The 13,293-nt window shown below is 39.3% G+C and overlaps 1 protein-coding gene across 3 annotated transcripts in view; it reads right to left on the reverse strand.

Moving 5' to 3' along the window:
• Nucleotides 1–2,477: 2,477 nt before the first annotated feature.
• NPNT (nephronectin) overlaps nucleotides 2,478–13,293 on the reverse strand; it is a 47,992-nt gene continuing 37,176 nt past the window's right edge. For all 3 annotated transcript variants that reach the window (XM_057379081.1, XM_057379082.1, XM_057379080.1), the window contains 4 exons: nucleotides 10,204–10,299; nucleotides 9,707–9,805; nucleotides 5,968–6,224; nucleotides 2,478–4,376 (listed from right to left, as the gene is read on the reverse strand). In XM_057379081.1, the coding sequence (XP_057235064.1) occupies nucleotides 4,281–4,376; nucleotides 5,968–6,224; nucleotides 9,707–9,805; nucleotides 10,204–10,299 (548 nt within the window). In that variant the 3' untranslated portion in view covers nucleotides 2,478–4,280. The remainder of the gene's footprint in view (nucleotides 4,377–5,967; nucleotides 6,225–9,706; nucleotides 9,806–10,203; nucleotides 10,300–13,293) is intronic.

Below are 13,293 nucleotides of genomic sequence, written 5' to 3' on the forward strand. Positions count from 1 at the left end.
TTGGCTCTGTCACAGAGAAGAGCATCCTTATCCTGTGTGCCAGATGGATCTTGGCTTCTCTTGCTCAAACATTTAACACAAGCCTCAGCCTGCTGGCACAATAATCATGTGTACACACACAGAGTGTACACCGTCACACATAATGATCCCTGGTACTCAGAGATCATGGCCCTTTTGTGTGTGGTTTCTGAGAAACCTGCAGAAGASTGGTTTGATGGAAGTGGAGGCTTGGGGAGATCTTTAGTAGTTGGATTGCAGGAAAACAGCAGAGAGGCAAAGATATGACCATGTGTACTCAATGGTGTTAAATATTTCTTAAGAGCAAAGAAAAAAATTGGTTGATTGTTAACATTTCTTAAGCAAACTGAGGAAATACAATGATGGAGAGCCAGGAATTGCTTCTGGCTTTATCCAGAAAATTCAGGTCTAACTTGCTCTGCTGTTTGACATGTTATTAAGAAACTGAGGAATAAATCTATGTTTTTGACATATATCAAGCATGTGTAAGCATGATGTCCCATCTGGCTCTCTGCCATTAAATTAAAGATTTCTTTGGAGCAAAAAGGCAACTGAACACCATCTGTCCAGTGAGCATTCACATCCTGGATCAATCCTGATCTGACTATCCTGATCTCAGTAATGTTAACCCAGACTGTTTTTCAACTTTGAAAAGAAAGATAAATAAAAATTTATCTTTATTTTTCTTTATCAATACCATGTGTTTGGTTGGGCTTTTTTTTCCTTTCCCAAATAGTAGTCTATCTTGGCCCAAAGCAACCAGGGTAAAATGTTGTCTAAAGGATGCTTTGTTTCAAAGCAAAGGAACAGGGTTTAGAAGAGGTTACACAAGTGGACAAGGACAAATGGTTACAGCAGAGCCTCTAGAATGTGATTTAAATAATTTTGGACTTACAATCCTGGAAACTTACACGGAGCTGGTTTCTGAAATCTAGAGGTGCTTCAGTCTGTACTGATGAAAACTTGTCTTTGTGGTCCCTGATTGATTTTAGTCTGCTGGCATTTCAAACAAATGGCGTGTTACAGACATTCCAAATGCATTTCCTCATGTATTGCACCTACATGCAGCAAGTGGGGTCTGAGAGAGAAAGCTCCTCAGACTTTGAAAGTTAATGCAGTGATCTTTCAAATCATTATTGAAACTTACCAATAAAATGTTTCATATTTCTTTTAAAGCTGCAGTTTCCTTTATGCCAGTGCATGGTTCAACTTCTCTTTTTAATTGATGTGGAAAAGCTGAAGTCATAAAATGTTGTGTGACTACAGGACGTCAGGATGAAACCAGGTAATAAAGTGTTTTACCCAACAAGAAAACTTTGGTAAGTTCGTGTTTAAAAGACAGATCAATATAAAAAAAAWTGCATCATATTTAACTGGACTTCACTCACTAATTAATAACTCTGTGTGTGAAACATTCGCAACTAAAATTTTAAAGGCAGCTATAGTTTCTTCCTGCAAATTTTTAAAGGCAGAGTGAACAGGTTTTCTAGGTGATTGTCACAATGCATTGGTAAAATCCAGAGATTTTTGATCAAGCTATCTTTCTGATAAACACTGTGCTTCATTTGCAAGGAGAAATAACTTCTCTTGGGGTGCATATAAAGAGACCTGGCACATGGGTTGGAGGCAGCTGCTACTGTGGCASCTTTTCTCCAGCAGAACAGAGCAGGATGATGGAGGCTGCTGTCATGAACGTTCTTCTGCTCAGGSTGGTATACTCATGACTATCTGAGTCTTATCAGGGTGGTTATTGTAATCTCCAACTATAGAAAAACCAATGCTTTGACCTCCAAGTCACAGATAATTTACTGAAGGAAACTGAGGGAAGCTTTTCTCCAGAGTGAGTGAGCTTCACTAAAAGCACTCGCTAGTGATTTATTGACGTGGCTCTGATGAGAGAGGAGGGGACTGTACAGAATGGAATATGGAACCAAAAATCTTGTCTTGATCCTGATCCTGATCYTGTCTTCTGCTGATTTTGATGTCAGGGAACGCATAAATGCACACTGCCACTGGTCCTGGCACCTGTCATTTATGAAGAATCTTATTTTCAATCTCGTTGCAGAAAGAAGTTTAACATGCCTTTTACAAACATGCAATCATAAGCTTATAAGATGTTACAGATTTGATAAAATATTTTCATAAATACAGTTTGCACGGTAGAGCAGAGCGAGGACCAATGGTAGCTGCTGCTTCTTGTAAAATGARTATTTTATATTGCAGAAGTTCTTAAATTACCTCTGAGACTTCCCTTAAAGTTAAGTTGAAAATTGTCATTCTTCCTTCTGACTAATACATATAGTGCTCTCTTCATATTACAGTGAAACGTATTTTGATTTTTAAATCTCATCGTAAGAGCTATTTCACTTTGGCTGGATTRTCATCTTTTGTTTGATTTCACTGCACTGAAAATGAGGCTTTTTATCTAGAAATGAAAACAAGAGTCCCAATTAGTAACAAGTAAGTTTCCTTTACTGAATACTTTAAAATAAAAACAAGGTATTTCAATTATTCACAGATATTTCTGACATATCACAAAGTAACATAAGAGAAAAATATGACAATCATACTTGAAGCAAAATAGTTTAAAATTTAATGTTTACAAATGCATTGCTTTTTTCCTTTTCAAAATGTTTGCTGATGCAGTTTGGAAGGAGACTCTAATCACATACACTTCTACTCTACACATTTTATTTTGTTCAAGGGGATCAAGGATGGGAAAAGTATTTTCAGACTAGTACTTTTTCAGAAACAGGGCTTTGGAATAAGACCTCTRAGGTCTTGCAAATCAATCTCTGTGACCTTTGTACAAGACTGAATATGATATGCAGCTGACATTTATTTTACACTATTTAAGTATTTAAAAGAACTGGGATCTATTTCTTCTATATATATTTTGAAGCTTTAAGGCACCACTAACAACATTTTACCAATCTTTCGTCATTTTCTTAAAGGCTACAATTGTCAATTTTAGAATTACTAGTAGTGATGATGATAATRATGCTCACTTAATTCCAAACCAAACAGAAGAACTCCCTGGGAAACTGCACAGCACACGCATGATACGTAACTATAAAATTAGTACAAAGTTTTGATAAATACTTTGTTCCAACTAGAGCTAATAGTTGTTCTAGTTCTAAAGAATAAAATATTTGTTATATACAGAAGGTKGGGTGGCATATGGACATTTGACAAAGATCACTCGAGGCATTTCACGGTCGGAGTTGTTTGTACAGTGTTAATGCAGCTGCCCTCTTTCCTTATGCGTAGGTGTGCGCTCCCTGCGGGAAGGGAACATTCCTTGGGGTGCCAACAGTCTCAGCTTTACAAGATCCAAGTTCATCTTCTCCTGGCTGCTCAGTCTTCAGCTGAACCAGGAGCTTCTTGCAGGATTGAGCTCAATGCAAACTTGTACGGCATCAGCTGCCAGTTTACATCAGGTACGTGTTTGGTCTTTTGCCTCCAGGACATGACAACATGAAAAACTGCACCAGCAGTGTTCAGTGAGCACCATYGACTGACTTTGGTAACTTGGCATGACCAGCGGGACTGAAGGAGATGCTGAAYTCCTGTCTTGCWCAAAAAGAAAGTACAGCTGCCAATTACCTTGCAACTAGTCTGTAAATATTAAAAACATAAATAGGTTTACCATACACATATACACAAAACACATCAGTAGAAATATTACAGGATGCAATGCCTACTCTAGWTAACTGGTTTTGGTTAATACAGATGCAACAGCAAAATAAATGCATTTTCATATATGACAAACCCTTCTTCAAATGTCAGTGGCAGTAAGCCAAAGTTCASGTCCAGGCTTTTACTAATCCAATGTGACTCACACAAATCAATGTGAAAGAGTAGCACTATGGGAAGATAACGACTGTCAGTCAACACTGAAACTTTGAGATTGAGCTTTGTTTTGCCACCATTTGTAATTAATTCTCCCTTTTTCACAAGTGCTSTTCCTGTGAGCACTCACCAGACTTAATGGGTGACAAAGTTATTACATAMAAAATATTATTTAGGGGTAAGGATTAACAGAAAGAACCAGCCCGGAGACTGGATTTCCTCAGTCCTGGGAGGTGTTCTCCATGTATTTAAGTGAAATTTCCATGAGATTGCACTTAGCAGACCACAAAGAAGTTGTTGGTCTCCCACTTTTTCTTCTTCATGGAAAACTATGCAGCTCTGYTTCAAAGTTTGGTAGGAACTGCAAGAGAAGGACAAGAGGAGATGACTGTGCTGGTCCACTGTCTTGGCTAATGCTCTTCAGAGCAGTGTCCTCTCCTCAGGACCACATCATCTAGTCCAATATCCCCAGCTCTTCCTCTCCCTTTCTCGCCTCTGAAAATAACCTAGGAAGAGAAACAGAACAACTTGAGTGGGGGATTAAAAAAAAAAAAATACACAGAAATGCTTCATCACACTTTCTAATGGATTATTCCTGTCTCCATTCAAATTCCCCTCAGGTTTTCAGTARGCCACATCAAAATCACTACTGTTTAGCTGCCTTTGGTTTTTAATTAGCTAGAAAATAAAACTTCTCCATTTCTTCCTGACGTCTCTTTGGCAGAAGCCTTCCCAGCTTACTTAAGAGCTTTCCTTYCCTCCCTGATCTCTGGATAAGTGTCACAGTGACTCAGGTCAGCAGCCCTGGCACACCAGGYTGGCTGGAGGAGATCCCAAACACCRCACACTCAAGAGGCAGCTCCAGTCCGTGGTCTGATGTCAGGGAGGTCACTACCACACTGCTGAGGGGGTCAGGAGAGGCAGAGGAATTGCTGCTCATGTTTGAGGGCTTTTCTGCCAGACAATACATTAGTGATTCACACTAACTGAGACAGTAAGGACTATCAGAGTGATAAATTCAGGAAAAAAAAAAAAGGTACGAATATAGCAAATATATAATTACAAATGTGACAGTCTCAGTGTGACATTCATTTACAGCCAACAAAGTCAGGTGTCTTTGTTACTGTTGCTGAGGTAAAGTTTCCAGAAAATTATCTGCAGTAATTGCAGCTTCAGTATTAATTTCAGAACTAGATGCTGTGCGTCTTGCAGCCTGCTCCCATCATGAACATTATGAGGTGTAAGCTTTTCACACCACCTGATACTTAAGTCAGAATAAAACAGCCCCTTARGTACCTGAGCCACTTCTTCAGATGTGAAATAAAAACTGCCTTCACAGGTTAAAGAATAACACTGAGGTTTTGATACCAGTTAATCACACAATATTTCTAAGCTTTCCAGGTGTTAAAAGATTCTCCATCGCACTTCAAACAACTTCTTTCGATTGCACTAAACCATTTTGTGTTATGGGCATTGTTAGATCATCATCCACCTCCTTGGCCTGAGCAGCTGCAGCTAYGCTAAAGGGCATAAAACCACATGTGACTGCACATGTAATCTCCAYGCATTACCAGAAGTTACTTATTTTCAGTATCTTTGCCCTGGTTTAGCCAGTTACTAATCCACAGGGGATGACTCTTCCTATTTCATGACACTGYATTATTCAAAGTATTATTCATGAGGAATCTTGACACTGGCTTTTTTTTTGAAAACTGTATAGAGTATGCTTCTGTCCATGAGGCTGTTCTTTCCCTTTTAAGGGGAGAATTAATTTAATTAAATAAATTTAATTAAATTAATAAATTTAAGGTGATGCCCTTAAAATGGGTTGTACCAGGTAGCTCAGAAAATGACACAGTAACCTGTGCTATGATTCTGTTGGGGAAGCTGTGATTTATTTTCCTTTGTGTGTAAAACTAATTGAAAAAAAAACCGCACAATGACTCCCATATCTGTGTTGTGATTCCACTGGCAGAGATCAAAGTAGTAAAACAGACTGGAACTGAACCCAGAAGACGAACTGCAGTGTTACACCGTTGAAGTGTCTTCAGCTTTTCATGCAAAAACCCAAAAAGCAACACAAACACCAGTACTTACACTCTTGATGCCAARTCCTCGTAGGGTTATGTGTGTCTGTCTCCAGCCATGGCCACCATTTCTCCCCCAGACAGCTGGGCCATGAGCACCATTTTTCCTCACAAAGACTTGGAGGGCASCAGAATGCAGCCCAGGCACTTTATGCCGAAAGGACAGGCACAAGTCTCCAGCCTGATCCATGTGACCTAACGGCAGGATAAGATGTGCCACTCTTCCTTCTTTGCCTTTGTGATCAGAGATGGTAAGATACTGTCCCCCTGCAGTGGAGAAAGCAGTTAGTAGGGGGGTTTTGTTTGGTATTTTTAATGCTACTACATTGCAGGACCAAATGCACAAGAGTCATTAAAAAATAAAAGGTGTCCACAAGGTCCAGTGAGATTTAAGTAAGGCATATAGAACCAGAACTAGTGCCTCTGCCTTCTGCAGGGTAAGATTTACAGTGCTGCCCTTCTCTGTGCATTAGTGCCAGSCTAGGTGTTGCCCACTTAATTTCTTCYTGAYRAAGCAAACACTACCTCTCTCAAAAACTAAACTCTCATATATTCCTTCATTTCTGACAACYCCTTGGACATTGCACGATTTTAAACTCACAGGAGCATTGAAGCCACCATGCACATTTTTGCACCTTCCAAGATGCAATGTTTTGCTCTTGGATAGATAAAAGAGACCAGAATAAATGTTATCATGTAACCGAGCTATGGCTCTCTCCCCTGCCTTTTGTTTGGGAACTGTGTACCAGGTTAAGTCTCAAAGCATATCCACTTGCAACCCAGACAGCCTCTTTTATTTAACCGTAATTTAAACTCTTAATCTAGATTAGATACCAAAACAAGAAGCAGTAATGATTCCCACATGGCTGTTAACCCTGAAGTCTACTCTACAAGTAGGAAATTATCAGTGAACATACATATTCAATGCAAAACCCTACTATTATCATCTCTTATCATGTATGAAGTSAAAGTGCCTTCCAGAAAACACTCAGAGCATGAGAAGCAGAGAATCTCAGGTGTGGCAACATCCATTGCACTTCAAAAGAAAAAAAGCACCTTTCAGACCAACACTCAGAATGACGCTAAATAAGATTTCACATCTTGGACAAAACCAAGATGTATTTGTTGTTTGTACTTTTGTATTTTTTGTTTCTACTTTTGTATTTGTTGTTTGTACTTTTCACTGACACTTGCGAGGTGGGTAAAAAACCTTTCAAATCTGAAATCACCAAAGGGGGAAAGGTTCAAAAGTAAAAAAAAAAAAAACATAACCACCTTATCTTACACTGAATCTAAGAATCATTTTTCTTTATAAGATCAGATTTTAGGTAGTTTTTTTAAATTTAAAAATGCCACCTTCACATTAAGTTCATTAAGAAAGGTGGCATTTTTAGCCTCCTTAACTAAAACCAAAGATGTAGAAATATTGGGGGTTTGTAACATTGTTGACACGCACAACCAAATAGCATATAAAAGTATTTTTTAATTGTCTCTGTGCTACTACTCAACCAGAGCTTTATTTTTTGAAAGCTTCTCTTTGAAAGTCACAATGATTTCCCTCAAAAGCTGTAAGGTTTAATGACAATGCACCAGGGCTTGTCACACACTTAAAAGAAAGCCAACCTTGTCTCCAATTCACCACTTCTACGTAAGTTTTTAAGTTATTTGGTCTCAATGAGATTTAACAAAGCAAAGTACTATGCTGCTGTCTAGGGCCTTCGATCAGCATTTAGCCATGAAGTGGGATCCACTCGTCCAAGAATCTGTTAAAGCCTTTTGGTGGCTATTTTCTCAGGRAGGTTTTTTTTTCCCCTCTTTTTCTTTAATGCATTGTTTTTGCAGCAACATCACTAAGTGCTAAAATAAGCATAATAAAGTTTAAATAACTGTACCTGTTTRCTGAAGATACAATTATAATCACTATGAAAGTACTGATTTATTAAGTGCATCRTTTTCAGATAGTTATTGTGGCTGAATCCAATCAATAGGAAACAGATTTAGGTAAGCACAAAGCAAACATATCTGTAGGCAAGCCCCTGCAGGAAAAGGTCCCCTCAAATCAGCATTTTCTGCATGCAAGATAAGCTTATAATGCTTCAGTACACCACCTTTCAAAATGAAGGTTCTGATAAACCAATAAATGGCAAACTTTGCAAGGTGAAAGCAAACACTCAGGAACAAGCTGTGAAAATAAATCCTTGCAACAAGGTGTTCCAGACAGGAGGGAGTGGGTGGGTGACTTCAAGGGACTGGTTTTAACAGGTTGTGTCAACAGCAGCCGAACATACACAGGAAATAAAAAGCTGAGTTTGTCCCTGACTACTGCAAAGCAATACAGGGGAAAAGAGCCAGTTAAAAATCACAGTTCTTGAATCTAACAGTATTAACAACAATTTCTGAGTATAGATGATGACTACACTTTGAGTGACGACTTTGAAAACATGGGGTTTCTTTGAAAAAAAGAGTATGGATTATGTGTAGTCATTTTTTTTTTTTTTTTTTTTGTTAAGCACCAGATTGCAAGCAGGAGACACCTGCCTGTTTTCTCACCTGCAGGAGGTAGGAGCTCTGCTCTCCCAGCCATTCCCGAGAGTTTTTGTGTCACAGGGATCTCCTGAAGAACTATAGCAGCCTGTGTGGGGGACCCCTGCCCAGCCAGTGAAGACAGCACTTCCCCTGAGCCAGCCTAACAGCCTGGAAAAGGTGCCAGGTCACCTGCTGCGGTGGCAAATGACTGTCCCATGGGTGGCAGCACAAGGCCAGACCGCTATGACAGGCATTGCGTGACAAAAATGGCCCTCCTTCACCTTTTTCCCCGCCTGAGAGCACGGCTCCTTCCTTCCTTCCGCCATCCCTCACAGAACGGGAGCTTTGTGCACTTCAAAGGCTGCTCCTCGGGGATGGAGTAATCCCATCATTACGGAGCCAGGGATGTGTGTCTAATCCCCGGCGCTGCTGGGGGAAGGGTCGGCAGGCAAGGACAGCAACCCCTCAATGCCACTCTAAAACTAAGAGGGACAAAATCCATCCCAGTGCCCAGGACAGCGGAGGGAAGGGGCACAGGGAAGAGTCCTTTGTGTGGCTGACACCAGCACTGATGCCAGGCTCCTACACTGTAATCAGCTCATACACACTCCCCTCAAATGCTTGCTGTAATATCACTTTTTACCATCCCAAACAAGCCCATTTTCAGAAGGCTCTGCATTTGAACACTTAACTTATCTGCCTTCCAGTTATTTAACGTTTTTCCTATACACAGATTGCTGTAGCTTGGAGTAGAATTCAATAAAATCAAACTGARAGGTTAAATCAGAACATTATGTCTGGCAGCAGAACAGACTATTTCCAATACTTTCTACAATTTTGCTAGGAYAGAGAAATAATTATGTTTACATGATAGTTTGAAAAAACTATAAAGTTTTGTTTCACCACTAATGAAAGTTCCTCTCTAGTCCACATTTTTGTTTTTTTTCAGATTCTTTTAAGACAAACTTTTGCTGGCTACATTTACTACTCCTTCAGAGACATTCCAATTTTAAAGATGATAAAAGCGTAAATTTTCAATTGCTCTTTCATGYTGGGAATCCTCAGTTTTTCTTTTTATACACAGAAGAGGTGTAGGTGTGAAATATATCCCAGCTCTAAAGGTCACAGAAGCCAGGTAATTTGTCCTAAAGGAGGAACTGCCATCAGCCTCAAGCCTGGGTGGCTCCTCAGCTGCAGGATGTGACTGTTCACAGATCACTCACCTGATGCATCTCTCACTGGTTCCCAGTGCAAGTCATCGTCTTTGTCCTTCATCCATCCACAGAGTCCACTATCAAAATTACAGCTGTGCACCAGCACACCTGGCAGAACAGAGCAGATGACAAAAAAACCCCAGAAATTACTCAGATTGTTTTGGTTTTCAATTGCCCATGTGGCTGACACTAGCAAGTGTAGAAGATGTGAAGAAGTGTCAGCAAATGTAGAAGAAGGAGGAAAAATTCTTTTCCGAGGAAAAGAATCTGAAAATTACTAAAACAATAAAAAGGACCCCGGTACTATTAACAGTTCACATTATTTTTGTGCTAAATTTTTTAGGAAAGTGTAAAGGATCACATAGGAAAGGGGTTGGGTTTTTGAGTTTTTATAAAGCATAGTTAGAGCGGCACAAGATGTAGAAGTCCTGTAAAAGTGTATGAACTCCCAAGAAATCTCAAAAAATCCTAAACCCTAGGTCCTGAATAGGWGACATGGTCTTTACCTGGGTCATCGTTTGCTTCAAATTCATCAGCTGTAATCCCTCTTTCAATTTCAAGTATTTCAAACAGATTATTGCTCACTCCAGGCTGGCGTGGAACTGTGWGAAAAAATGAATGAGATAAGGAAGTAGGTCACTAAGTAGCTTTATCTTTAACAAAAACCAGCACAGCAGCTCTGGGCATTGTGCTTTTCCTGCAGATTTCAATATATTTAATTATATTTGACACGAAGACTCATAAACTTTATACCTATGTGATTTATGATTTAYATTGTAACATTTACCTAAGCACTGTAAAAGGTGATTCCAAATCTCCTACAGCCCCTTTGAATGAAAGCTCCTTTCTAACAAGGGGGGAAAGCTTTAATCTCAAAGCACACTATTCCTCTCCAAATGCACTTTCAGAGAGAGCGGTTTCTCAATAAAATAAAGCCACATGAAAGRCCTCACTCAACCCTTCCACAGACATTTATTGGAGAACCTGGACAGGAGGCAGCAGTACTTGGAAGAGGCCCCCCATGCACTTAACCTTTGAAAGGCAGCTGAAGGTGCATCCATCTATCTGCAAAGGATTAGAGCTCCCAAAACAATTACCGGGGCTGTATTGAGAGTTGAGAAGGAGGAGCTCTAGTGGAAGCAGGGATTCAACTGTAATTRTACTTCTTGTTTTCCAGCACAGCCTGTCCTTCAGCTGCTGTTCCCAGCTGCAAGGAAAAGAACAGCCCTCGGTGACTGAGAGCCCCAGAGGTTACTAGACATTCAGCATCCAGGAAAACCTGAAATTTATGAGGTCTTTGTGGGAGTGATGGCTGCCAAAGTCAGGTGRCCACAAAGACTCCCATGTGTTTCTGAAGATGCTGTGCCAGTCTGTGTAAGTCTCACGCAGATTTCTTGCCTGATGGACAGCTGTCAGCTAGAGAGAAACAGACTGCACTGAATAGAGCTGTCTTGGAAAATTCCTCTTTTAGACACAGGTCTAATGCATAATTCATACCAGTAGTAATGTGCTTCAGACATGTTCTTAGATTTTATAGGCACCTCTGACACCTGAGGTATTTGTAMGGGCCTTATCTATGGAAAACTTGACATGTTTTCCATTTCCAGAGCTAAAATAACTATTAATGTCTCTACAGACTTCAGGGGCAAGTGAGAACAAGAAGAATTAAGATGACTGAAAGGACTGTTGTTCTCAGAAAATCAAACCAAAGGTTAAGAAGGAACTTCTTTTGCACTAGGACAACCTGAAAATAGCACTGCTGTGAGAGCTTGTCTAAAGTGAGAAGACAGAAAAGCACAAAAGAATTTGAAATTGGGACAAAATAAGCTGACTCTAATCTATTTTTAAAGTACTATTCTAGGCTAGAGATCTTGAGTAAAAAATTTATACAATAAAAACAAATAGTTAAAAAGCTCAAAATCTGTAGGAAACTGATAGTGTGTGTGTATATATATATATATATATATATATATATAATAGTCATTATTTGAATCATAAACCTCCCCTTTTTTGTTTTCTTTCTGAATCCTTTGCAGATTTTAGACTATGGCTATTTGTAGTCCAGGATATTAATGCTCAAAACAGCTTCAGACATAAGGTTGACTGGTATTARAGGACTGTTAAATTTTAAAGATACCTGGCTTGAAAATAGTATGTTTGGTGCTTTGTTTCATCTGGGCTTAAAAGTTGTGATTAAAAGCTCTGACACTTAACATGAAAGAAACCTTACAAATGTGCACAGTCCACACAGYGTAGGCCAAAAATTGCCTTGCAGTACATCTACGCCCAAACATTATATTCAGTCATATAAAAGCATCATTCACCCTTAATCCCTGTCAGCACTGAACTGCTCTTTCAAGCCCACGAGGAACCTCACAGCCATCACCCACAATCCCCCCACATTAGGAAATTATTTTCCAAACTACTTCAATTTACTTCTTAAAGCATCCTTTCCAATGCCCTTCTGTCTTCTACAAACCTGTTACATCTGTGCACACACACAAGCATTCCCCAAACTGAGGTTGGTATCTCTGCCTATAATTAAAGCTCTGCAAAAACTTTTTCTTTCAAAAATTCCCCTAGAGTCCTTTCCAAACACTTTTTTAATGAACTTCTAGAAAAATGTGTTGCAGTGCTTTAATACAGTCACTTCAGTGCTCAGACCTAATTACAGGAATGTGCACTCAGTTTGAAAYAAGGGTTACCGTAAGAGATGCAGGACTCTAAATATGACCCACATGCAAACTTCTTGCCACGACAACCAATATGTTGAGTGGAGATCGTGGGAGAAAGTATTTGGCACAGTTATTTTCTGTAAGCTTTCCAAGCCCTTTCTGTGTACTTTATGCAGTGTATCAGTGTGCTTTTTCACTTAACTTCAATGGTTTGATAAAGCTTGTTAAATAGAAACTTGGCTTCTTTTTCTTGGAGAGTTTTACAAGCTCTGAGTGAGCCAATGTATCAACACTACCATATTCTCAAAAYTCATGATCTAACAACTTCATAGATGCACGAATCTGGGGGAAAATATTAAATAACCGTATAGCAGTAATTTCTTCACAGCTTTTTTAACGTTTGGGAAAACAATAGGGCTTTTTTATTTACTTGCTAATTGCTGAGTTTGGGAGTGTACCAAGGTATGTACATACGTATCAGCTCGTTTGTAATAAACAGAATAATTACTGCTTTGSTGTTACAAAAGCAAAAGGAGTGCAACTTCATGATACTGGTAATTGTTACTACTATTAATAATGCATTTCTCTGGCTTACAAAAAACACYGCTTTTGCACTGTAACTACAATTCCATTCCACACCGTAATCATGACTAAGCTTCCCATTTGCTAAAAACAACAGAAAAGGACAAAGATTTTTTGACTGAACAGTTATGATTGAAAGCTGTTATATCCCACTTTCAGAAAATTCCCACAAGTGATGAGATCTCACACAGAATTAGTAGAAAACAGCTAAAAAGTAAGGGTAGTCCAGAGGTGAGTTAGACTGAGAAAACAAGAATAAGTCCTGTTTTCCTCCACGGAAGATTTTGATATACAATCAGCTAAAAAGAAGAGGCAACAGAGMGGTACACTTCACCCTTT

This window comes from Malurus melanocephalus, unplaced genomic scaffold (genome assembly GCF_030028575.1).
Source record: "Malurus melanocephalus ecotype Western Australia unplaced genomic scaffold, MMel_1.1 scaffold_386, whole genome shotgun sequence".
Taxonomy (NCBI): Eukaryota; Metazoa; Chordata; class Aves; order Passeriformes; family Maluridae; genus Malurus; species Malurus melanocephalus.